The 26,344-nt window shown below is 46.8% G+C and overlaps 1 protein-coding gene across 1 annotated transcript; it reads left to right on the top strand.

Moving 5' to 3' along the window:
* Positions 1-1,440: 1,440 nt before the first annotated feature.
* On the top strand, positions 1,441-19,954 carry sox6 (SRY-box transcription factor 6; the record flags this gene model as incomplete). The annotated part of the gene is made up of 4 exons (XM_084308244.1): positions 1,441-1,603; positions 13,344-13,517; positions 15,985-16,195; positions 18,995-19,954. 4 exons carry the CDS (start codon positions 1,441-1,443, stop codon positions 19,335-19,337), a joined length of 891 nt encoding a protein of 296 aa, XP_084164370.1. The 3' UTR covers positions 19,338-19,954.
* Positions 19,955-26,344: the final 6,390 nt, after the last annotated feature.

Here is a 26,344-nt window from a genome sequence, read left to right on the forward strand (position 1 = left end):
CTTGATCGTTGCTCGCATGCGCCCCCCACTGGTCGGTCGTAGGAGGGTTGATAGATACTATCGCGTGTCCCCTCCGATGCGGAGTCAGCCAGCCACATCTTTTCACCTGCCAGCGCGGACTCTCGTTGGCGAGGTGTAACGTGTGGGAGGCTCACACTACCCTCACCATCTCCCTCCCTCGCTGTGCAGGCGCCCTGACCGACCTGTAGGAGTCGCTGTTTACAACGACCAGACTACCACCCATCGACTCCCTCCCGCTGACTCTGCCGATTGAGTCAGTATGACGGCCGGCCCAAGCCGGAGGCACCGCTGACAGCCGGATTCAATACCGGTGTCTCTCGCGTTGGTGACGAGCGCTTAGACCGCTGCGCCACCCAGCCGCCCTCGTCTCTGACCCTCTATACGTCTTTTCTTCCCTCACAGTCAACGGTCAGCCCCGTCTTTGTTTCTTCTAAATGATGTCCATGAAGACATTATAATGTGTTTATTATTATTCACCTTATTTATTTTTTATTTGAACTATTATTCACACCCTTCTCACGAGATCCCACACGCACCACGGCTAGTATCCTACCGGTTCATCCCATGTAATTTTTTGTACAGAACAAGGACGTATCGATCGATACCGTCCCTCGACAGAACCCCTCTTAGCACAGCAAGAGAGAGCCTGCTGCTCTGTGGGGCTCAGTTCTGCACTGCCCGGTGTGCGTGCGTGTGTGCATGTGCGTGTGCGTGCACGTGTGTGTGTGGGGGGGTGTGTAATTGCTGTTTGAAAGGGCCGTGACTCCAAGGTTTTCACAGGTGGGTGAGGGTAGGACAAGGCTGCCTGAGGACAAAGCTGGCTTTTCTCCAACCTCTGCTGCCGCCGCGGCTGGGCTTGTTTGAGGTCCCGGGCACTGGGGTGTAAATGCGGGTATAGCACCCGCGTGACAAAGCGTCATCCATACCCTTTTGTTGGCCCTGGCTCCTTGGACGGTGTGCGAGAGCAGCTCGGTGTTCAACCGTGTTTGTCCGACGCAAATATTTGCGGCAGTTTCCATGGCACTTCAGAGGCCGAGTGGGTGGGGGGAGGGGGGAGGGGGGGGGGGGGTGGGGCATGGATCTGACTCACCTTCGGCGGGTGACAGATGGTCGAAGGCAGAAGGATAAGATATTTCTCGGGACAATGCAAGACCTCAGCAGCTTTGGACAGAGGCGCGTTACACACATTTCCCACCGCCCCCACCGCCCCCACCGCCCCCCCCCCCCCTCCCCCCCCCCCCCCCACCACCACCACCACCCCTCCCTGAAATGTTTGTGAATAATTAGTTCACTTGTATTTTTACACACGGCGTTCTGGCTCTCACCTCTCGTTAAAAGTTCCTCGTTTTTGACTAACTAACTAACCGAGAAGCAGATGCCTGAATTATTTATCACGTCTGCTTTCACATCACACCCATCATGCCGGAGGATGAGGAGTGCAGAGGTGCACTTAGTGGTTTCGTTAAAGAGACGTTTCCCATGCGAGCCGTGGCGTGGCCCGGAGGAGGAGGAGGCGGCGGCCCCGGTCCCAACCCTTCTGGCCCGCGGGGCACAGATGCGCCTCCGGGTCCCCGGCCTCCCAGTGGGAACCTGTCCGCGGCCATATAGCGAGGAGTCGGGGACAGGAGCGAGAGGCGCGCACACCCCGGGCTCTCAGTCGTGTCCTTTTAAGTCCTGCGTGGGGGCCGAGGGGGGAAAGGCTACAACGCCAGACGACGTTCCCAGCGGGGCTATGGATTAGGATCAGGCTGAGGTTAGTGGGCCATCGAAGGTCCTCTTCCCAGGAGGCAGAGAGAGAGAGTGTGTGGCTCGGTGCCAGGGCACTGCACATAACTCACACGACGACGCAGTCACCATTTCATCTCTTTCTTTACGCCACAAATCTAGTCGTCCGTCTGGCTGGTTTCAACTTTGCCAACCAGGAAAAGCCCAGGGGGGGGGGGGGGAGTGAGTGATGGGAAGGTTAGGAGACGATGTGCCCACATTAAAAGTCTGCTCTTTACGAGCAGAATGTGTTTACACTCATGAGAACATGTTGACTTCTGAGACCCTTGTTTTCAGGGACTTTTCTATATACCCTCAAAATGACGATTCTCAAGCCCACCTCGGTGTTCGCATGCGGACCCGCCGTTCATCACTGCTTTCGTCCCGGGTGCAGGGGTGTAAAAAGTACCCAGACATTATACTTAAGTGAAAGTATGGGTACCGTCTCAAAATCGTACTCAAGTAAGAGTCAGAGTATCTGGCTAAAAACACACTTGAGTAAAAGTCCAAAAGTTTCTACTTTTAAATGTACTTAAGTACTAAAAAGTAAAAGTAAAAACTTTTTTTCTGACTGTCTATTCTTCTGATTGCAGGCGTTTAATCAAAGATCGCTTTCTAGTCTTGCACAAGGACCAATCAGCATGGGTATGGGCGGGTTCATTTTCCATTGATGGGGATTTGATTGGCTGTCTTTAAATAAAGAGCGGCCGCAGGATTAATAACGTTAACGTTAGTTCGGCCAGAGAAACAAATATACTAATTAAAATGGCTGGACCTGCGAGATTTGTACTTTGTAGGTCTGCATTTTAAATGTAAGGAGTAAAAAGTATGTTTTTTTCCCTCTGAAATGTAATTGAGTAAAAGTATACAAACCTAATAATACTCGAGTAAAGTACAAATCCACAAAAACAGTACTTAAAGGAGCACACCAACATTTGGGGAAATTGGCTTACCGTCTTCTCCAGAGAGAGACAAGAAGATAGATACCAGTTTCCTCTCTGTGCGTTCAGTAGAAAGCGATCTGGCTGCACGTTAGCCTATAGCTTAGCACAATGAATGGAAGCAGACATGACCGGTTAGCCTAGGCATTGTCCAACTAACACCTCTCCCGAAGGCTAACCGGTCATGTCCGCTTCCATTCATTGTGCTAAGCTAGGCTAACGTGAAGGCGAAGCCAGATCTACTGAACGCACACAGAGGAAACTGGTATCTATCTTCTTGTCTCTCTCTGGAGAAGACGGTAAGCCAATTTACCCAAAACGTCATCGTGTTCTTTTAAGTATTGTAACGAAGTACAATTACTCAAGTACTTTACGCCCCTGCGTATGTAGATACAGGACATCGCCGCCGTAAGAGGAAAATCACTGGCCACGGCCGAGAACACCGAGACAGTGTGAGAGAGCCTCTTGTGTGTCGTCGAACCTCTCCTTGCAGAACAGAGCGGCCGCATTGAGCTGCCCGGCGTACACAGTGCGGCCCTGTCATCGCGCGCCGCTCGCAGAAAGCTTTAGGTTGCTTAAACTAATATTTGCGAAGCATGCAGCAACCAAATTAACAGCTGCCAACGTCCCTAACGAGGGCTATTGGAAACGAACGGGGGGCGGGGGGATTGGGGCGCGGTATGGAAATAGATAGAATTTCCTTCATTTTTCGCGAAACCCACGGGCCCACATGCATCAGTCCACCGCAGAGTCATTAGGTCTTTTTAAGCTCAGATGAAAAACATTAACAAAATACCACAAAGGCCTCCGCGCCGGGCCCCCCTTTGTTCATTCAACATGTGGCAGCGAGGAGCGCGTCTGCTGCCGGGGCTCGTGTGTTTGTCCAGAGACCGCCCCCGTCGCTGACGACGCTCCCGCCCCGGTAACAGAGGGGGCGTTGAGCGACGCGTGGAAGCAGGAAGCGGGGGGGTTCATCTGAAACGCTCACTGCCGCACTATATCAGAGGCTTCTAGTAGTAATAATAATAATAATAATAATAATTCCTCGTGGAATGAACGGGAGCAACAGGGTTGCATTGTTGTTATACAACAACAACAACAACGACAACTAAAAAACATCCGGTGTTTATGCACGCCGGTCGCTCAGAGCTGTTATGCCGGCTCTTCACAGTTTGATTGTTTGGAGAGGTTTGTGTTGTGTTTCTTCCACAGGGAAGCCACGGGAGTTCAGCCATGGCTCTTATTGCTCGGGATGTTGTCCCAGAAGGAGCTCTCTCTCTCTGTTTAAAGCTGCTCTGAGGCATTATGATGCATATCAAGTCGTGAAAATAATAGCTGAATAGATTAACATGATCAATAAGGGTGCTCCGTTTTCAACTTCTCTGTGTGTGTGTGTGTGTGTATGCATGTGTGCGTGTGTGTGTGTGTGCGTGTGCGCATGTGTGCAGTGCACGCACATGGGTGATACCTGGGTGTGAACAGGAATGTATTATGCCCCACTTTAAGGATCATGGCATGCTAGAGATGATAGAGCAAACAAAAGTAAAAGCTATAGCCAGCATGTAGCAACATGTCAGTCCTCTGTTCCCATACTCCCATACACACACACACGCACACACACACACGCACGCACGCACGCACGCACGCACGCACGCACGCACGCACGCACGCACGCACGCACGCACGCACGCACGCACGCACGCACGCACGCACGCACGCACGCACGCACACACACACACACACACACACACACACACACACACACACACACACACACACACACACACACACACACACACACACACACACACACACACACACACACACACACACACACACACACACACACACACACACACACACACATACACAAATGGCAGGATTTAAATGGAGGCATCCAACTCCGGGGAGAAGAAAAGGATTGACGTGGTAAAGTGAGGCTTAAATCACTTGTACTTTGTAATGGTTTAATTAGACTATGAGCTGGATCCTGAGCTCTGGGTTGTATCTGTCCATACACATTAATCTGGGCTGATCCCACACTGAGGGATGGGCCCTATTGTCAGCCGTTAAATACCTCCAGCGCGAGGTGTTTGTTTGGATCCCGGCGGGGAGGAGGGCTTGGCAGGTCTGCCTGGTCGTTGCTGCTCACTGAGGCTCATCCTCCTGAGTGGATTCCTGGGTGACAGTATGTGTCTGCCCTCCAGAACAAAGAGGAGTGAGGGAGAGGGAGAAGGGAGGGGAGTGTGAGAGGGGAGGAGAGGGAGAGGAGAGGGGAGGGAGAGGGGAGGGGAAGGGGAGGAAGGGGAGGAGAGGGAGAGGAGAGGGGAGTGGGAATGGGGAGGAGAGGAGAGGGAGAGGAGAGGGGCGTGGGAAGGGGAGGGAGAGGGAGAGGAGAGGGGGAGGGGAGGAGGAGAGGGAGAGGGGAAGGGGAGGAGAGGGAGAGGAGAGGGAGAGGGGAAGGGGAGGAGAGGGAGAGGAGAGAGGGGAGTGGGAAGGGGAGGGAGAGGGAGAGGAGAGGGGGAGGAGGAGAGGGAGAGGGGAAGGGGAGGAGAGGGAGATGAGAGGGGAGTGGGAAGGGGGAGGAGAGGAGAGGGAGAGGAGAGGGGGTGAGAGGGAGAGTAGAGGGGCGTGGGAAGGGGAGGAAGAGGGAGAGGAGAGGGGGAGGAGAGGAGAGTGGGAAGGGGGTGGAGAGGGAGAAGGAGAGGGGAGTGGGAAGGGGGAGGAGTGGGAGAAGGAGAGGGGAGTGGGGAGGAGAGGGGAGTGGGAAGGGCGAGGAGAGGAGAGGGGAGGAGAGGGGAGTGGGAAGGGGGAGGAGAGGGGAGTGGGAATGGGGAGGAGAGTGGGAAGGGGGAGGAGAGGAGAGGGGAGGAGAGGGTGAGAGGGGAGGATAATGGAAAGGAGACGGGGAGGAGAGAGGGGAGAAGGGAGAGGAGGGAGGGGTGAAGGAAGGGAGAGGGGAGTGGGAAGGGGGAGGAGAGGGAGAAGAGAAGCGGTCAGAGGGAAGGGGGAGGAGAAAGAGAGGAGGGGGAGGATAAGGGAGAAGGAAGTGGGTAGAAGGGAGAGGAGAGGGTGAGAGGGGAGGAGAAGAAATGGGGGGTAGAAGGGAGAGGTAGAGGAGAAGGGAGTGGGAAGGGGGAGGAGAGGGAGAGGGGGGATAGGAGAAAGAGAGGACGGGGGAGTACAAGGGAGAGGAGAGGGTGAGAGAGGAGGAGAAGGGAAAGGAGAGGGGGGGGAGTAGAAGGGAGAAGAAAAAGGAGAGGGAGAGGAGAGAGGGATGAGGGAAGGGAGGGGAGGGGAGAGAGGAGAAGGGGGGGGGGGGCGGAGCTCCCTCTGGCTGTGTTCAGTACAGGGTCTAGTCTTGGCCTGCAGCACACAGGTGTGATAGACTGCTGGACTTTCTTCTCTCATTCTCTTCATCCCCCCCCCCCCCTCTCTGTCTCCCTGTCTCTCTGTCTCTGTAATTCATGCTGCTCATCTGTGGCGTTTCCAGGAGAGACAAATTAAAAGGGGATTCTCATATCGCTCCGTCACATTGAGCTGCAGGCCTCATGAATCACAATAAATCCTATTAAGCAGCGTTCCCTCCTCCGCACACCCCCCCTCCCCCGCTGCAACCCGGGGGGCTTGCCCCTGTCACCGCTAAACATCTGTATTTATTTACACAATCACACACCTAACTAACTGATTCCCAATTGGCCCGCTTCCCAAAAAAAAAACACCATCAGTTAATGCTCATTTGTAAAAATGTCAGAGCAGTGTCGTGCTGTTGTTTTTATTTATTTATTGGAAGACAGAAACAATATTCCAGTAAATTGCTTGTTGTTTGTTTATGGGGAGAATTATGCTGCACCTTACTGTCTCCTCTGACTGTCTCCTCTAAGGCTGACTGTCTCCTCTGACTGTCTCCTCTAAGGCTGACTGTCTCCTCTGACTGGCTCCTCTAAGGCTGACTGTCTCCTCTAAGGCTGACTGTCTCCTCTGACTGTCTCTTCTAAGGCTGACTGTCTCCTCTGACTGTCTCTTCTAAGGCTGATTGTCTCCTCTGACTGTCTCTTCTAAGGCTGACTGTCTCCTCTGACTGGCTCCTCTTACACTTTATATTTATTGATAAAGGATTTGCACTACAACTCGTACACCTACTGTGAATTGTACCTAAACTGCACCTCGTCCATTTATGCCTTGCACTATATAGTATTGTATATTAGTACACTGCACAGTATTGTATATTGTATGGGAACTACGTCTACGAACATTGTACATATGTCTAAACTGAACACTGTGACCTCTTTTTTTACTTCTAATTTTTACTATGTTTTTATTTCATACTTATCTTGTCATGCACAGTCTCTGGAGCGCAACAGTAAGAAGCATTTTGTACAAAAGTATTCTGTACTTCTGTATGACAACTATTAAAGAAACTTGAAACTTGAAACTTGAAACTTGAAAGGCTGACTGTCTCCTCTGACTGTCTCTTCTAAGGCTGACTGTCTCCTCTGACTGTCTCTTCTAAGGCTGATTGTCTCCTCTGACTGTCTCTTCTAAGGCTGACTGTCTCCTCTGACTGTCTCCTCTAAGGCTGACTGTCTCCTCTGACTGTCTCTTCTAAGGCTGATTGTCTCCTCTGACTGTCTCTTCTAAGGCTGACTATCTTCTCTGACTGTCTCTTCTAAGGCTGACTGTCTTCTCTAAGGCTGACTGTCTTCTCTGACTGTCTCCTCTAAGGCTGACTGTCTTCTCTGACTGTCTCCTCTAAGGCTGACTGTCTCCTCTGACTGTCTCTTCTAAGGCTGACTGTCTCCTCTGACTGTCTCCTCTAAGGCTGACTGTCTCCTCTGACTGTCTCCTCTAAGGCTGACTGTCTCCTCTGACTGTCTCCTCTAAGGCTGACTGTCTGACTGTCTCCTCTAAGGCTGACTGTCTCCTCTGACTGTCTCCTCTAAGGCTGACTGTCTCCTCTGACTGTCTCCTCTAAGGCTGACTGTCTTCTCTGACTGTCTCCTCTAAGGCTGACTGTCTTCTCTGACTGTCTCCTCTAAGGTTGACTGTCTCCTCTAAGGCTGACTGTCTCCTCTAAGGCTGACTGTCTCCTCTGACTGTCTCCTCTAAGGCTGACTGTCTCCTCTAAGGCTGACTGTCTTCTCTGACTGTCTCCTCTAAGGCTGACTGTCTTCTCTGACTGTCTCCTCTAAGGCTGACTGTCTCCTCTAAGGCTGACTGTCTCCTCTGACTGTCTCCTCTAAGGCTGACTGTCTTCTCTAAGGCTGACTGTCTTCTCTGACTGTCTCCTCTGACTGTCTCCTCTTACTGTCTCTTCTAAGGCTGACTGTCTCCTCTGACTGTCTCCTCTGACTGTCTCCTCTGACTGTCTCCTCTAAGGCTAATTGTCTTGCCTAATGTGTATGTTTGGAACCTTGTATGTTTGGAACCTTGTATGTTTGGAACCTTGTATGTATGGAACCTTGTATGGAACCTTGTATGTTTGTACACTTGTATGTTTGGAACCTTGTATGTTTGGAACCTTGTATGGAACCTTGTATGTTTGTACATTTGTACGTTTGGAACCTTGTATGTATGGAACCTTGTATGTTTGGAACCTTGTATGGAACCTTGTATGTATGCAACCTTATATGTTTGGAACCTTGTATGTATGGAACCTTGTATGTTTGGAACCTTGTATGTATGGAACCTTGTATGTATGGAACCTTGTATGTATGGAACATTGTATGTTTGGAAACTTCTATGTTTGTACACTTGTATGTTTGGAACCTTGTATGTATGGAACCTTGTATGTATGGAACCTTGTATGTATGCAACCTTGTATGTTTGTAACCTTGCATTTATGGACCATTGTACGTATGGAACCTTGTATGTTTGGAACCTTGTATGTATGGAACCTTGTATGTATGCAACCTTGTATGTTTGGAACCTTGTATGTTTGGAACCTTGTATGTTTGGAACCTTGTATGTATGCAACCTTGTATGTTTGGAACCTTGCATGTTTGGAACCTTGTATGTATGGAACCTTGTATGTATGGAACCTTGTATGTTTGTACACTTGTATGTTTGTAACCTTGTATGTATGGAACCTTGTATGTATGGAACCTTGTATGTATGGAACCTTGTATGTTTGGAAACGCTACTGTCTCCATTCCACCTGTGTGGCCCCACAGAGCGACCGCTGCACAGCGATCATAGGCCAAACAAATCCCCCCTCAGGTCACAGCTCCTGGGGACCCGGCAGACCTCCTGTACGTTCAGCGCTCACCGCCGGCACACGCCACCCACAGTACATATACCGTATAGTCAAGAGCACCGCCACCACCGCTGTGCCGTTGATGTAACGCTGCCGCGTGTACAGGTCCTCTCTATGGCCTGCTGGAGCAAATAACAAGTGGGAGAAGATACTTCCTCATCTGCCACAACAGCGTCTTCCCTGGCTTCCTCCCTAATGAACTAAGTCAAGTGGCTGGTTTCCTCGCTAACCACGGCGGGTGGGGGGGGTGGGGGGGTGAACGTGTGCGGCACCACCAGCACCATGTGTGTGTGTGTGTGTGTGTAGCGATAGCGATGGCAGCCGCTTGTTTTGTCCTCCTCCCTTGTAAGAAGCTCACCTCTGCCCGTACGCATGCATGCCAGTATATAAATTGCTGAATCAGTGTCAGTGCTAGAGTAATGGGCACGGGTGGCGTCGTAAATTAGAAGCAGCGATCCCGGGGCGCAGACACTGGCTGTCGTGTCTGAGTGAGCGCCGCGCTCCTGGGCTAATGAATACCTTCATCTGGCCCCGGCCGTCAGCACATTGCCCCTGCGTTGATGGATACTGTCAGCCCGCGCGCCACACCACATTTCATTGCACAATAAACATGGTTGTCAAAACCAAACAAAGTGAAATCAATTTCTCCTGTACAGTGAGTGCGTGCTAAATGAAATTAACGTACTGGGAGGGCGGCGGGGGCGGGTGGCGGTGGGGATCGGTGGCTGCAAAAGGTAGTGTATTATTTCCGAATCCGCGATGGCTTAAAGCAGCAGGCTAGGGCCGGGCCAAAGGGCTTTTTCTCTGTTTGCAAGAGGAAACACGCAAAAAAGGGGGGATTCGGTTTATGAGTGTGAGATGGGGGCAAGAGACCGCTCCACGTGTGTGTGTGTGTGTGTGTGTGTGTGTGTGTGTGTGTGTGTGTGTGTGTGTGTGTGTGTGTGTGTGTGTGTGTGTGTATGTGTGTGTGTGTGTGTGTGTGTGTGTGTGTGTGTGTGTGTGTGTGTGTGTGTGTGTGTGTGTGCGTGCGTGCGTGCGTGCGTGCGTGCATGTGTGCGTGTGTGTGTGTGTGCCTGTTCAGATATAACCCTATGCATATATATATATTAAAGGGCTGAGCTTCCCAAAGCAAATGGCATTTTCAGATTACAGAGCCTCTCTCTCCCCAGGCTTCTGAAGAGAGAGAGAGAGAGAGAGAGAGAGAGAGAGAGAGAGAGAGAGAGAGAGAGAGAGAGAGAGAGAGAGAGAGAGAGAGAGAGAGAGAGAGAGAGAGAGAGCGAGAGAGAGACAGAGAGAGAGACAGAGAGAGAGACAGAGAGAGAGAGGAGAAGAGTGGGAGAGAGAGTGAGAGAGAGAGAGGAGAGAGAGAGAGAGAGAGAAGAGAGAGAGAGGAGAGAGAGAGAGAGAGAGAGAGAGAGAGAGAGAGAGAGAGAGAGAGAGAGAGAGAGGGGGGGGAGAGAGAGTGGGATAGAGAGAGAGAAGAGAGAGAGAGAGAGGCAGAGGGAGAGATGAGGGCATGGAGATGAGAGTATGGTCTGGCCGTCAGATGCCTGATAGCACTGGGGATCTGAAGCTCCATTGGCCACACAGCTAAATGACTGGGGCTGAGTCCCCTGGGCTCGCTGATGCGGTGTGACCCTGTGAGGGGGCAGATTGCACCGGTCTCTCCCAGATAAAGCCAAGCGTTTCTGGATCATAAATGTGTCCGCGTGACTAGGGCTGTCTTAAATACTTCGAAGCTTCGAAGGTTCGTTCGATGGGCATGGATTCGAATGGAAAAAAATATATAATAATAATAATTCAATTTTTTTCTTTTTTGCTAAATCAACTCTGCCTCTCTTGTTAACTACAACAAGCAATGCTGTTTGTTATTTAAGATGAGGTCGGACTCGGCACTGACAGATTTGTGTTCATTGTGCTGCTTTTATAAAGCCTCAAATGACGGCTTACAATATTTCATGAAAGCAAAGTGTTTTGTTTGTCTTAAGATTTTAAAGGTTTCAACTTTACAGCACTGACAAAGTGCTGTACAAGTCCCACAACATTAAATCTCGGCACTGAAGCTTCGAATGCCGAAGAAAAATTAGAAGGTCAGCCCTCTACGCGTGACTGTTAAACACAAGCCCCCGTGAACAGAGACAGAGTCGGCCTGGGTACTGACCCGCGCTCCTGTGGGCTCGGGGGGGGCGGCTGTCCTGGGTACTGACCCACGGTCCTGTTGGGCTCGGGGGGAGAGAGGGCTGTCCTAGCCGGACCCCGAGACCTAGTTAAGACGTGTCAGTCTGACCTCCGCAGGACCTCTATCTCCATCTATTAGTCTGGACGCGGTTGTCCACCGTCAGCACAGCAGGGACAGTGTGATCTGTCCAATATCTCTGTTAAAGCATTACACTGGGGCTGTGGGGGTGAAAGGGCCATACACACACACACACTAGGGCTGACCCCTATTAGTCGAATAGTCGACTAATCGATCGTAAGGAGCCGTAGTCGACTGCCAACCTCTTAGTCGAATGCAAAAAAATTATAAAAAATGTATCATTCTTTCCAAAAGAAAAGAGGCCTAGAAGCGTGGCTAACGCAAATGGCACACATACCAGAGGCTAACTGCCTATGAAAACAGGCACAGAGGCACTGAAAGAGGATTTCACCCATCTAATGAACACACTAGACTAGACAAATATCAAGATGTATCCATCAGTGGACCAATTGCATGCTTTCGCAGAGAACAAGAAGCCTTCCGTCGACTCCTTCAGACATTAAGCACCCCCACAGCCCAAATGGAATGATAACAAAAATAATAATAAAATATTTTCAAATTATTATTATTATTTTTTTAGTCGACTAATAGTCGACTATCTGCTAATTTTGGCGACTACAAGTCGACTATACAAATCCTTAGTCGGGGACTGCCCTAACACACACACACGCACGCACACACGCACACCTGCACACATGCACGCACTCGCACACACACACACACACACACACACACACACACACACACACACACACACACACACACACACACACACACACACACACACACACACACACACACACACACACACACACACACACACACACACACATGTCCCTGCTGTCCTGAGGGTGGACATCTCTCTGTCTCCCTCTCAGTCAGAATCCCTCCAGTTGTCTCCACACTGCTCAGAGAGTGCTGCTGTCTCCTCTAACAGGCATTCTGCACACCGAACACATCTCTCCGCACAGCGGAGCGCCTCCGTTACTCATTACAGTGGGTTTGATTCTGTTGATCAGTTGAAATAATAATAATGGAAATCAAACCCCAGGTAACGCGAGTGCCAAGACCCGCTAGTGGAAGGTTCCTAATGAGAACATCTCACATGTGGGCGATGAAATATGGATGAGTCATCCCGAGCTTTCTTTTCCAGATTTGAGGTCATTAAAGATGCATCGGAAGCATATGGAAAGCTGCCGTCTTCCTTTCTCTCTCTTCTCTTTTCCCCTTTTTTTTGGTCTTATTTCTTCCACAAGCCCTGTTTATCAACATGTTTTTGTTTGTTTAAATATTCATAATGCTTTTATTTAATTCTTTCACATCTCACGTATAAAAGGAAAGCAAATGTGCATGCAAACAGAAAGCATTATGGGCCTGATGTACAGTTTAATACGGAGGGGGAGACCCTCCCTCATGCTGATTGTGAATGGCCTGATTGAGAAGCGGGTTCGCTCTCATCCTGGCCACGTCTGCGTTGTGTGCGGGTGGGCGTGTATGTTTATTGGGGGTCGAGGATAAAGACGCATGCTGGAGTCGCCTAAATGTATATTATGTAAGAAACAGTTTCTAGGAGGAATGTTTGAGAGATTTTTGGCAGCGTTTGCTCTTCCCTCCCTGATTATTTACTTCTTTTTATGATTTTATTTTATTTTTGACTTTTTTTTAAGACCGCCTCGGGGCATATCCCTTATGTACGTTGGCGCCCTTTGCCGCGTCTTCTAGAAACTTTTGGATGAATACGGTCGAAGTGTGAACTCTCGGAGAGAGCCAGACTAAATATTTAACAGGCAATTAAGGCCGAAGTCCTCTTATTTTGGTTTTGGGGTAGATTTGTAGAATTTAGACTCTTTAGACTCACAATACCCACTTGTTCTGCCTGCTCCAATAAAGAGATACCCCTCCCTGGTAGCAGGCTCCCAGGCTATAGGCCCCAGAAATAGCAGTGATGACACTACAGGCCAGGGTAATGATTGACTGTGACCTGTGGCAGGTGATTAATAGCTTGCCTTGCTCTCTCCTCTTCTTCCTGCTCTGGCATTTCCAGGGAGCAAAGGAGTCAATGGCTCTGCAGATAAACAACAACCGTATTATTGTTGGCCAACAGGGGGCGCCAGCACCACCGAGGCACGGGTCTATAGGGAATCCCGGGGAAGGAACACCACGGAGCCCCACATCAAGAGGCCCATGAACGCCTTCATGGTGTGGGCTAAGGACGAACGCCGCAAGATCCTCCAGGCCTTCCCCGACATGCACAACTCCAACATCAGCAAGATCCTGGGTAAGACCTCCGTCCGTCTTCAAACATCTGTACCCCCGTCGACCGTCTCTGGGAGTGGGACTGTGGCTTTTGGAGGGTAAACAGAGCAGAACTAGCTAATGAAGCTAATTAGGCTAATTCATTCTAAATGTTTTTTTAACACTAGCACAGCCGACAAAAGGTCAAATGACCCCTAGGCATTTTCAATAAATGTATCCTCGTCACTCGGTCGAGCTCCAGCTCTGTCACTCAATGACTTTTCCTAAAAGTACCCGTTTTATCTGGCACGGTTTCTGAAATTTCAAAATGAGTTCAGGAAAATGTAATTAGAACGTTATTCCATATGGGCCGTTGGAACAGACGAAAGTCACAGCACTTTGCGAGCGTCTAGCGCAGGGGTGGCCAACCCGTGGCTTGCGAGATGCATGTGGCTCTTTGCCCGTCAATGTGTGGCTCTTCCATCCAAATTTTTTTTAAATAATAATATTTGTCAAACCTACATTTGTCAAACCTACATTTCATTGTGGTAAACCTAATATTTTTATATTCAGAGGTAATTATATAGTTTACACTGTTTATTTTTCTCATATTTCTCATATAAGCAGTCAGGTCATCTGACCCGTTCCTGGCGGGAATTAGTGGCATTTTCTCCATGGCTGTGCTAGTGTTAAAAAGGACAGAAAGGAAACATTTTAACCTCTCAGAAACAATAACGACCTCTCTTCATTGATACCAGCACTCGGACGAAATTATATTTTTAGTAACTCGCTCGTGAAATTAAGTGCTCTCTTTATTGCACTTAGAATAATAGAACACCTTTCCGAAGGACCGGTGGTAACATCCTTCATTTTGGCAACCCATCATCTCCAGCGTTGTACCACAAGGCTCCCTTCAGCCGGGCACAACAAGCGCCGGGCTGTTTGGCCCCGTTGGCAACGGTGATAAATGTGTCACGTTGAAAAGTCTTATGTTAATAACGAGAAGCAACAGAATTTGATTAATTAAACAGTGAAAACACTGCGGAGGGGCGAGTGGCCTGGCGGTAGAGAATCAGACGCGCTACTGTTCACAGACACGCAGTGGGGCTATATACCGAGCCTCATCTTCCTCTCGGCGTCCCCCCCCCCCCCCACCTCCGCCAGAAACCGGCACGTCGGTTTTTTCTCTCTCTCTCCAAATTTGATCCTCCTTCACTCGAATGAATGTGTTGGATTTTCGTCTGTTCAGGATGCGAGCGTATTTCTCTCAGCTCGCTCGGCAGTTAGTACCTGTACATACCGGTACGTGAAACATCTGTTCCCAGCTCCATGGCGGGAAGGCGGGGAGGGAGGGCGGGGGAGGGGAGGGGAGGCGGTGGGGGAGGGGCGAGGGGCGAGGGGGGGTTGTGGGATCGGTCACCGTGGCTCAATCCGCTCCGGCGTGCAGATGGATTTACAGCACGTCACCGCCGTAAGTGTTTGTCATGAAAAATGACGGCGGCTAAATGGGCCTCGTCCTCTCTGCAGGGAGAGTCCATAGATCAGGGCTATTAAAAGTGGCGTCAGGCAGAACACAGAGCTAGCAGTATTTACTATACTAGCCCTCTCGTTGTTTACCGTTGCGCGTCCGCACCAGCGCCAGTCGCCTCTCTCTCTTGGGTACCGCGGCACCGTGCAGATGAACCCTTTGGTTACCCCGGTGGGCCAACGACATTATTGGGATTTTAAAAACAACGAAGCCATAACATCTGAACATGCAGATGTTAACGTTATCTCAATTACAAGCAGCCTAGAGAGATATGGTTCATATTTTGACGTTTACATCTAGATGCTGGATCACATGTATCAATAAAAGTGCTATATCGAGACATGAATGGAATAAATCCAGTTTATCTTGAAACATATAAATGAAACGAGGTGGAGGCAGACATTTTGACCATATTTACTCGTTTTCACCTACAATTTTCACACATTCGGGTCCCAAACACCACATATGTAGGGGGGGGGGGCACAGTGTGCTCTCATTGAAAATGTGTTTACATGTCCTTCACATAAAATGAGCCAAGGCCAATGAATCTCAAAATAATTCATTGCATAATTTCTCTTTTAGTAAACATTGAAAGCGGGTCCCACAGACCCTATCACCGCACAAGGGTTAAACTAGCTGGGCTAGCCAGGGTTAAACTAGCCGGGCTAGCCAGGGTTAAACTAGCTGGGCTAGCCAGGGTTAAACTAGCTGGGCTAGCCAGGGTTAAACTAGCCGGGCTAGCCAGGGGCCACAGAGAAGGAGGGCCACACATATGGCTGATATTATAATGTTGCTAAAAATGGTTAAGTTTTAACTCATGCTTAAAAAGGACAACGCAAATTCTGCTTTCGACCAGAAAACAGTTCAGAAATGACAAGCAAAAGTGTATTCTCTATCCCTCCTCAACCCGGCAAAATCAAACTTGTATCACAGCGTTTCTCTCCTATAACGATGTCCTAACATGTCCGTTTGTTGTGTGTAGGCTCTCGCTGGAAGTCCATGTCCAACCAGGAGAAGCAGCCCTTCTATGAGGAGCAGGCGCGGCTCAGTAAGATCCACCTAGAGAAGTACCCCAACTATAAGTACAAGCCGAGGCCCAAGAGGACCTGCATCATTGACGGGAAGAAGCTCCGCATAGGCGAGTACAAGCAGCGCTCACGACGTCAAGAAATGAGGCAGTTTTTCACTGTGGGGTAGGTGCTCTGTGAAGAACGTCACAAGTCAACCCACATAGGCATCACATGCTATACACAGTGCACACACACCGTGAAACTTCAACTAAAACAGTTCCAAATAGACGCCTGTCCCAAATAAAGTTTTTTTTTTTCAACAAATATAGGCAGGTCTCAATTAGAAGCCCGGTCTACGTTCCTTGTTTATCTGGTTTTCATTGACGCTGCAAAGCTGATTTTTTTTTATTTGTATTTTCTTTTATGTACATGTTACGTGGCTTCAACCTTCTGAGCCGCCACTACGTCACCAATATCTTTATTGATCACGTTTCCGTCATCTAGCAGCCGGTTACCATCAACCTTGGTAACCGAGCTGCCAGAATCACTGTGTTAATGGAAAGAGCAGGAGCTCAGTCTTGTCAGCCATCTTGTCCTGAGCACTACTGGGATCTGCTGCAGTGCAGTATTAATAATCACATAATCCATAGGATTAGTAGATGGATACCTTTATTTGATTTATTTCTATGTGTACATGCTGGCACATGTCATACAAGCAATATTCATCCCAAATCAAGGCCTGCCCCATATAGACGCCTGTCCCATATAGACGCCTGTCCCAAATCAAGGCCTGTCCCATATAGACGCCTGCCCCATATAGACGCCTGTCCCATATAGACGCCTGTCCCAAATCAAGGCCTGTCCCATATAGACGCCTGTCCCAAATAAAGGCGGGGTGAGTTCAGTGATTGAAGAAAATAAAAGCCTGGGCTATTAATTGAAGTTTTACGGTACTACACACACACACACACACACACACACACACACACACACACACACACACACACACACACACACACACACACACACACACACACACACACACACACACACACACACACACACACACACACACACACACACACACACACACACACACACACACACACACACACACACACACACACACACACACACACACACACACACACACACGCACACACACGCACGCATGCACGCACGTACACGCACGTACACACACACACACACACACACACACACACACACTCGCAACTTACTGACAATGCTGGATTCTACCATTTAGTCTGACAAAAACACACTCTGCAGCTTGAATGGATAGAAAAGGTAATACAGTAGCATTTCTGCCAATAACGCACCACTGATACTCAATCAATCCAGTACATTGATGTTTTCATTCGGTCATAAATTTGGTCATAAAGTGTTTTAGGTCACCCTCCCTGAGCACAGCTGACTCTCGGGAGGCTGAGGGGGCGTGGCCTTCTGTTCACTGGATGCCTTTATAAGACTAGATGTAACTGACGGGTCAATCAGAACAATTATAGATGAGCCAATCAGAGTAACCTGTGTGTATTATGCAATATTTTAGAGGAAGCAGATTGTTGTTATCTGAAATGGTTTTATTCTGATGATATCTAGGGGGATAGACATCAAAGGGATTCAGTCATCATTTTCCCAACAACAACAACAACAACCACCACCACAACAACAACAACAACAACAGTTCTAACATTTTGGGTAATTTTATGTGAACATTGAGATTGAAAAAACATTTTCATTGTACTGAATCTTTAATCTATCCTATTATTCAATTTAGATGTTTCTATGGAATGAAATCCTGAGAAAGTTTAGTTCTTTATTTGTCAGTTTGTTTATTATTTTAATACTCAAATAGAATCACGCCTTTTATTCCAAGCAGGCTCAGCTAAAGATCATTACAAGCACAAGTAAAGATTGTCCGTTCATTTTTCCACCCTCCAGACTTGAGGTTGAGTTGACAATAGCCTCAAATCAGTAGATTTTCCAGATCCACTTGAAAGTGTTTTTTAATAGCAGCGATTTATTAACAGCAGTTTTTTTTTTCAAGCACAGGGAATGTAATGCAGACATTATTATGGGATATAAAGCATAGTATAGATTTACAGAGGAGGGCTGGAGGGCAGCAGTCTGGAGCTTAAACCCCCCTAATTTACTGTGTGTGGTCAGCGAGGAGAGCCTCTCTCCAGGTGTTCCAGCTGTAAGCCACGCGGTCGCCGGGGGAGGGGTCAGCCGGGGGAGGGGTCAGCCGGGGGAGAGGTCAACCGGGGGAGAGGTCAACCGGTGCAGCACCGGACAAGAGTGGTGCTAACCGCATATTGGCTTTACGTCACCAATAAACTGGGGCACCACTTGTAAACAACTCAAAGACAGTAGCTGTCAGGAGAATCTCTCTTTTCCCAAATCATTTTCACAGAACCACTGGCTAAGAGCAGAACCACTGGCTAAGAGCACAGCTCTGTTGAGAACAGTCCTTCAGAACCACTGGCTAAGAGCACAGCTCTGTTGAGAACAGTCCTTCAGAACCACTGGCTAATAGCACAGCTCTGTTGAGAACAGTCCTTCGGAACCACTGGCTAATAGCACAGCTCTGTTGAGAACAGTCCTTCAGAACCACTGGCTAAGAGCACAGCTCTGTTGAGAACAGTCCTTCAGAACCACTGGCTAAGAGCACAGCTCTGTTGAGAACAGTCCTTCAGAACCACTGGCTAAGAGCACAGCTCTGTTGAGAACAGTCCTTCAGAACCACTGGCTAAGAGCACAGCTCTGTTGAGAACAGTCCTTCAGAACCACTGGCTAAGAGCACAGCTCTGTTGAGAACAGTCCTTCAGAACCACAACAGCATGTTCAGTGCTCAGCAGTTCAGCACTTGTCTTTTTGTCACATTTGAAGATGAATACATTCAAAGAAAGAACAGGGAAATAAACAAACTCCGACTAATAACCTCTCTCCACACACCACACGCAGGCAACAACCGCCGATCCCCATCAGCAGCGTTGCCAGCATGGTCTATCCTGGGTCCATAACCATGGCGACCACCACGCCGTCTCCTCAGATGACCCCCTCAGAGTGCTCGAGCGCGTCCGCCAGCCCCGAGCCCGCCATCCCCGTCATCCAGAGCACCTACGCCATGAAGCTGGAGCCCAGCCCCATGGCGATCACCAACAACAACAACAACAACAACAACGGCGGCAGCGGCGAGCGGGTGAACGGCGAGGAAGCCATGGACTTGTACGGGGACTTTGAGGACGAGCCCAAATCAGACTATAGCAGTGAGAATGACACTCAAGCGCGGGTCAGCGCCAACTGACGACCTCGGTGATGATCGACGGCGGGCGCGTTAGCGTACACATACACACACACACACACACACACACACACACACACACACAGACACACACACACAGCACTCGTACAGGAGGGAGCCTCCGGGGGGCTGGTCTGATCTGAAGGAGGAGGGGGAGACAAAGCGACCTAAAGGAAAAACACCAACACAACATAAAGTATAAACAAATCTTAACTGGTGATATATCATTCAGGGGCCAGCATGCATATGTGGCTCTGTCGGAGAATCAACAGCTATTTGGTCTTAAGTGTTCCTTAAAGTGCGTGACGCAGTTTGGTTGTGGTAATTTAGTTGAGTTTTTATTTCAATTTTTTTTATCTCGTTGTTTATTTTTTTTGGTCAAGATCATGGACATTTTACACACAATTATATTATTTGCCTATATATTATAACAACAAACGGGACTTGAATTGAAAATCTTATATGAAATTAATCTATAACTCTTGCGGTCTTTACATTTACCTTTTTTTCTTCTCTTCGTTTAGATCTGTTAGGTTACATTACTGCCCACGATGGGCACGGTGCGTTCTCACTCAGGTATGCTGTGCCAGCCAACAGCGTGTGAATGTTTCAAATCTGACTTATTTGAAAATATTAATAGAACAAAATATTTCTGAAAATTCAGCTGGAGTGATTGTTTTACAGTCACTTACTCCTATTATTATTATTATTATTATTATTATTATTATTATTATTATTATTATTATTATTATTATTATTATTATTATTATTATTATTATTATTATTATTATTATTATTATTATTATTATTATTATTATTATTATTATTATTATTATTATTATTATTATTATTATTATTATTACTATTATCATTATTATTATTATTATTATGTAAACTGCACAATCTGTGCAGAAGTGCCAAACATTTCACATTTTGTTTTCTAAATTCGTACACTTGGGTTTTGGAGAGAGGCTGCATTAGTCTTAGACAATCTCTGGATTCCTTAGTGAAGCTTCAATATCCGATCTTTCTTTAACTTACCCTAAATAGAGGAAACAAACAAAAACTCAGGAATTTGGAGACAGCATGCGTAGAGCAGCAGGAAGTGACGCGATGTCTTTTGAGATACTAGCTGTGCTCCGGGGAGCCCAATGCAGTGATCACCAGTGACCTCAGGCAGCCCCCCCCCACCCCCCGTCCCAGACCTGATAGCACACTGTAGCATTCCCCTCTCACTCCCAGCCCTCCAACGCAGTCTTACTCACCAACATCTTAATCAGAGTGATGTAATCAAGCCTGAATGCTAAAGGGACAAAGGCAAAAACCAATCTGTGCGATTGGACCAGCAGCAAAAGGCAGCTTTGGGTGGCGCATTACAATCTCAAATTGATGTTGTACAAAGTGCAGCTTCAGTAGCTTCTCTTAAAACACTCGAGCCCCCGTTTTCTTTTGGAAAGTGAGTTTAAAGTCTTTGGTCTTAACCCTTTTCTTTTCCAATCTAAAGTCTATTCATTTTAGACTAATCTTAAAAATCGACACTAAGAAGTCTTAAGGGGGGGGGGTCGACGTAACAACAACGTGTTGATTGCTTCAGTAGTCTTAAGGAGGAATGCCGGTTCCTGTCGTACAGATATTTCGAAGAACAGACACAGACGTGGCATAATTAACCTCATTACCATGGCATGAAAACAGCTGTTGATGTGGCACTGGCCAGTTCTCCTCTCAACATCTCTTTATACCGCAGTTACTATGTAAACACTTAACCCAGAAGAGTGTCTTCTTCTCTTCTCTTAAACACGATTTTTATTATTTCTGATAGTGGAGCAGTGCATCGTCCCTTGTATTTAAGACATATCATGATCACATCTTACAAACAAGGGGCAAAGATTTAGCCCCCCACCCCAATTAAAAAGAATATGCCAAGTGTGACCTTCTGGGGTCTATAGGTAAAAGCCCTTTCGGAGGCTTTGCTGTCTAGACTCATGCCCTCTCTCTACGTGGGCAGAAGGTGTGAGCGGCTCCCTCGCCCTGCCCTGAAATGACCCCTGCCTATGGCAACCACAGCACCCATGGGGGCCACCATCTGGCTCCGAGAGGCAGGGAGCGCCGGGGAAGGATGGAAGACAATAAAGCTTGTGTGTGTGTGTGTGTGCGTGTGTGCGTGTGTGTGCGTGTCTCTCTCTCATTGTGCGTTCTCCATCAAAGTGCGAGCGGTAAGGCCTCAACAGGGCTCTCCCCCCTCAGCCCAATCACTAGGCGCTGGCGAGCAGATGGAACAAGTACATCAAGCTGTGGGGGATTATTAAAATGACTGACGAGTGGGGTATCGTCTCTAATACAGCGTTATTAATGCATGAGCCCGGCTATTCTCCTCCCTCGCCCTTGAACCTGTCCGTTTCAGAGGGAGCCTAGGGGTTGTTTTCCTTTCAAGGATCCGAGTGGCCGGTCTCGCTGACTCTCGCCGGTCAGAGTCTTTACTGCTGGTCACTGCATTTCTCTCCCAGCTCTTAATTGGTACAGATGGCTCAGTAGCTTCTTTAGGACTCTTTTATTTTAAATGTTTTCTACCCATTCAGAGCTGGCTGTTGGTGTTATTGTTTTTAGTTTTGGAAGAATTTATATTAAGTATTGTTAAAAAAAAAAGAAAAAAAAAGAAAAAAAAATTAAGCACCTCATAATTCCTGTTTTAGTTTTTCTTGAAAAAAGATATTCTTAATTCTTCTTGTTTTGAGGTACAACGCGTGCTTCTCCCACACACACACACACACACACACACACACACACACACACACACACACACACACACACACACACACACACACACACACACACACACACACACACACACACACACACACACACACACACACACACACACACACACACACACACACACACACACACACACACACACACACACACACACACACACACACAAACTCAAACGGATTTCCCTCCAGGTCGACCTGTCTGGTATTTTTAAGCTGTTAACTCTTGCTGGTGGATACATTGTTTTGTATGTGATTGTACATATTTTCATGACCATGCCAAACCAATTGAATGGGCTGGTAGTTAAGAAAAAAAAACTAAAAAACAGAGAGACTCTTGATGGGCTGAAACTTGACTGTGCTTACGTACAACAACAACAAAAAGAGAGAGAGAGAGAGAGAGAGAGGAGGAAAAAAAGAAGAAAACATAAAGAAAAGGAAAAAAAACACAACAAAGAACTGAACTTATATCGCAACAAGGAGACGATGTTTCATAAGTGTTATAAGCACTGGATATAAATTGTATTTTTATCAATTCTGACTAATGTGAAGCTGTTATATGGAGAGAAAAAAGAAAGAAAGAAGAAAAAAAAAACCTGAATGAACAAAATTCCCCCAGTTGGACTCATGTGGGCTCGCACTCACAGTTACTAGATTTAAGTAATTTTTCTGTCTACTTATTTGTGTTTATTTATGCAAAGACATGCGTGATGAATGAACACTTTGTTTAAGCTGCGGGGGCTGCCTAAGGGGGGAGAGACTCAGCACAAGAGAGGGAGTAGAACATTTCAACAGCAAGCCTGCATAGTAACTGCTTTAGCAGAGAAATACCGGACTTACAGACGTGCATTTTACCAGTCACAATATGTTTTGTCTTGTATATTGTATTTGAAAAGCTGTAGATTTGCGAACCAACATTTTATTGTATTTATTAGCCACTGCTGGCTCTAAAAATTGTCAGAATATATCAAATGGACAATCAGAGGAAAAAAATTAAGAAAAAATACGTTCGATGAATTGGAGCTAAAACTAAAATATCTTGTTTTCAATGAATTCACCATCTCATTTAGATTTTATTGTAAATAACATAGGAAATAGAATTATATTTTTGTTCATAAGTACTTAGTGAAGTATAAGTTATGTATTTGGCTGTTATTTTTTTCATTTTTTTTTTACATTAGTGTATGTTGATTGCTGTTTTGAAACCCTGACAAGTCACTGTACTTCACGTAGATGCTGATGATTTCTGCCTGTTAACGAGAGCAGGAGCTGAGAAAAGACAAGCGCCTCACTTGCATTATGTTTCGATAACCTTCCCCCCCCCCCCCCCCCCGCCGGACAATTCAATGAACCAATCAAAATCTTTGCTGACTTGGGAGTCGGAAGTGTTATGACAAACAAGGTACTCATTTATTTTTAACAACAAGCACTTAAATGTATACATCTTTATTAAATAACTTGTGTTTGCAATCATGATAGGATTGTGATACAATCACAATACAGGCTAATTTGTATATCTGTATATCCTCACTTGTGTTTTGTGTTTCTACTTCAGAGAGCTCAGAGTACGTGACAATTCTGGTCCGAGGGGCTGACATCAGCGTAGAATAATAATAATAATAATAATAATAAAAAAATACATCTGCATGCATTTGGCTTGCATTTACATTATAGGAATGAACAAATGTGTTTTTTATGAATTGATATTTTGTTGAAAACACAAGTGAGGTTCTTGGGAGTATTTTGAAAGGAGGGAGTGTGCAAATATTTATTAGTTTTAACGCGACACAATGCAGCGCCACTAGAGTGCATTCTTAATCTGTCCTCTTTTTTGCCATTTTACCCGCGTTGCTGATTCTTTACGGACATGTAGATCAGCCAATCAGCGATCAAGCGTAGCCCTCACAATTTCCTATTAATCCACGTCTCGGCCGTGCAAAATGTGCTCGATCGAAACAACAGAAGACGAGAGCTTGTACGCTGTTTAAACATAACTTACTGTAATTCTTTTTTTTCTTTTTGTTTTCTTTCCTGTCTGAACTTTGTGATGTATATGGTGGGAATGTTCTCTGTATTAATTTAATCAGCACAAGTCATTGACATGCTGGACTGACATGCTAGCTGCTGTTCAGAAGTGTAAGATTTGCTGTTTCAGGGGCGACTGTTACGGTTGCCGATGGTACTTTTGCTTTTTAGACTCGTCTCTCAAGCAACACTGTGTGTGGCTCTTCTCACTGTATCACTGGGCTGCTCTTTTCAAATATCTGGCAGCCCCATACAGTCTTTTCTGCGTAGAAATCCTTTTTCTTGGCAGGTACCTATAGGCCCATGACAAGTATTGTTCGGATGTTACTAGAGAAAATGAAATACATACGTGTCTGTTGCTGCTTTGAAAAAGTTTTATGTCTGAATATGTAAATAGTTTATCATAATATCTTGTACAGTCCAGTGTAAAGTTTTTAATTCAACTTAAAAAAAAAAAGAAAGAAAAAAAGGTTGCCATCACATTTGTGTTCACATTCTTCTTTATACAGTACAAAAGATCAATTATTTGCTAAGGATATTATTGTTAAAAGAGAAAAAAAAAAAAGGAAACGGTACTAATTATTTTCTGTTTTGTTTCGCTTGGCTTCAAAGTGTAAACCAGCAAGTCTTTGGTTTATGTGCAGTATTGACGTGAGGTAAAAAAAAAAATAAAACATTTAAGGTGACATAATTCTACAGTGGTGTGTAATGGAGATCAATCTCCTCCTGTTTTGGTAGCATTAATACACTATTATCAAATAAAACGTACACCAGATGAGTGACACATTTGGGTGAATCTAGGCACCTTAGTAATGTGTGCACATTTTAGGTTGTTCTCCCCGCAGGATGCATTCAGGCATATTGTAATGTAACACCATGTATGTACTCAGTCCATTGATGTAATAAGGCATTGGTGGGCTGTTATAACTGCCTGTTTAAGCTCATTTACCTCAAGAACATCCTTTTCCATAAAAGAAGAGAAATTGTGTGACAAAACGCGTCTCACCATCACTCCATCTTTTGTACTGCTGTTGACACTTAAACATTAAAGAGACATTTTGTTTTAAAGTCTGGATTATTCATTCCTTCCTTGTCTTTGCACAGAGATGTTTATTCGCCCCTCCTGTGTGTGTGTGTGTGTGTGTGCTGGTGACAATGTTATGTCCAAATGAACCAGGCGTTGATTTACAGTGAGTGGCACAGTTTGAATATATTGAAGGGGGTTAAAAACTTGAAATTATTATCCAAGAAAGCATACGCCTAGACGTTACACACCGATTACTGTGTGTGGCCAGAATGTATAGGTAGATAACCGTAGTTATAAAGATAAAATAATATCCCTTTTGAGAGTAGACTGGTAATTGACAGAATCGCCCTGGTAGATGTTGCAATAATGCCATTGTTACATCAAACTCTCTCTCACAATATATATATATATATATTTATTATGTGTGTGTGACATTCTGCTGTCCTCCGTTTACCCTCCTCTGTCTCCAGCGGTGGGTGGAGTGTTACACATGTCTTCTACACAGAGAACGCAGTGTTGTGTCCAGCGTTAGCGTGACCATTTGACCTGCCGTACACACAAACCAGCCATTATGGAGAGAGACAGAGCAGTGATGTCTGTCTGCGTCCCCGGGCATTGTGAGTCGAGTCTCGGCACTCTGAGAGTCCCTCTGTCTCTGTCCACACACACAGACGCATCGCGGCGGGGTTAGTTGTAGCTAGCAGGTTCCAACGGGACTTCAAAGAGCTGCTCGCTCCAGGGCCAGCGTCCTCGGGGTGATGCGAGACGACCTGATAGCCAACAGTGTAGCGTGGGCTGCCAAGGGCAGGTGTCCCAGGCATCCTTGACCTCCTGAAAGTATCTGCTCAGAGGGTCAGGGCCCAGTCGTGTGTTGTGCGTGCGCTCCCTCTCACTGAGACTCGCTGTGTGGTGTGTGTGTGTGTGTGCCAGAGCCAGAGGGTCAGTCTGAGAGGATAAGCCCCAGACTACGTCTCTCAGCTCCGCTCTGGATGTCTGCCCATCTCTCCCTCATTAATCGCCGTCATTATTCTAAGTGCTATATACGCCCGGCACAGCAAGGCCTTTCAATTAGTATTGTCTTTTCATCAAAGAAAGGAGCCTGTGTTAAAAATAATTAGCAAATGTTTGTGTTTTTATTGTTATTATTAGAATCTTTTTTCATTTAAGTATTTCTTTACCAATGATGTGTT

This window comes from Notolepis coatsorum, assembly GCF_963971535.1.
Source record: "Notolepis coatsorum genome assembly, chromosome: 2".
Lineage (NCBI taxonomy): Eukaryota > Metazoa > Chordata > Actinopteri > Aulopiformes > Paralepididae > Notolepis > Notolepis coatsorum.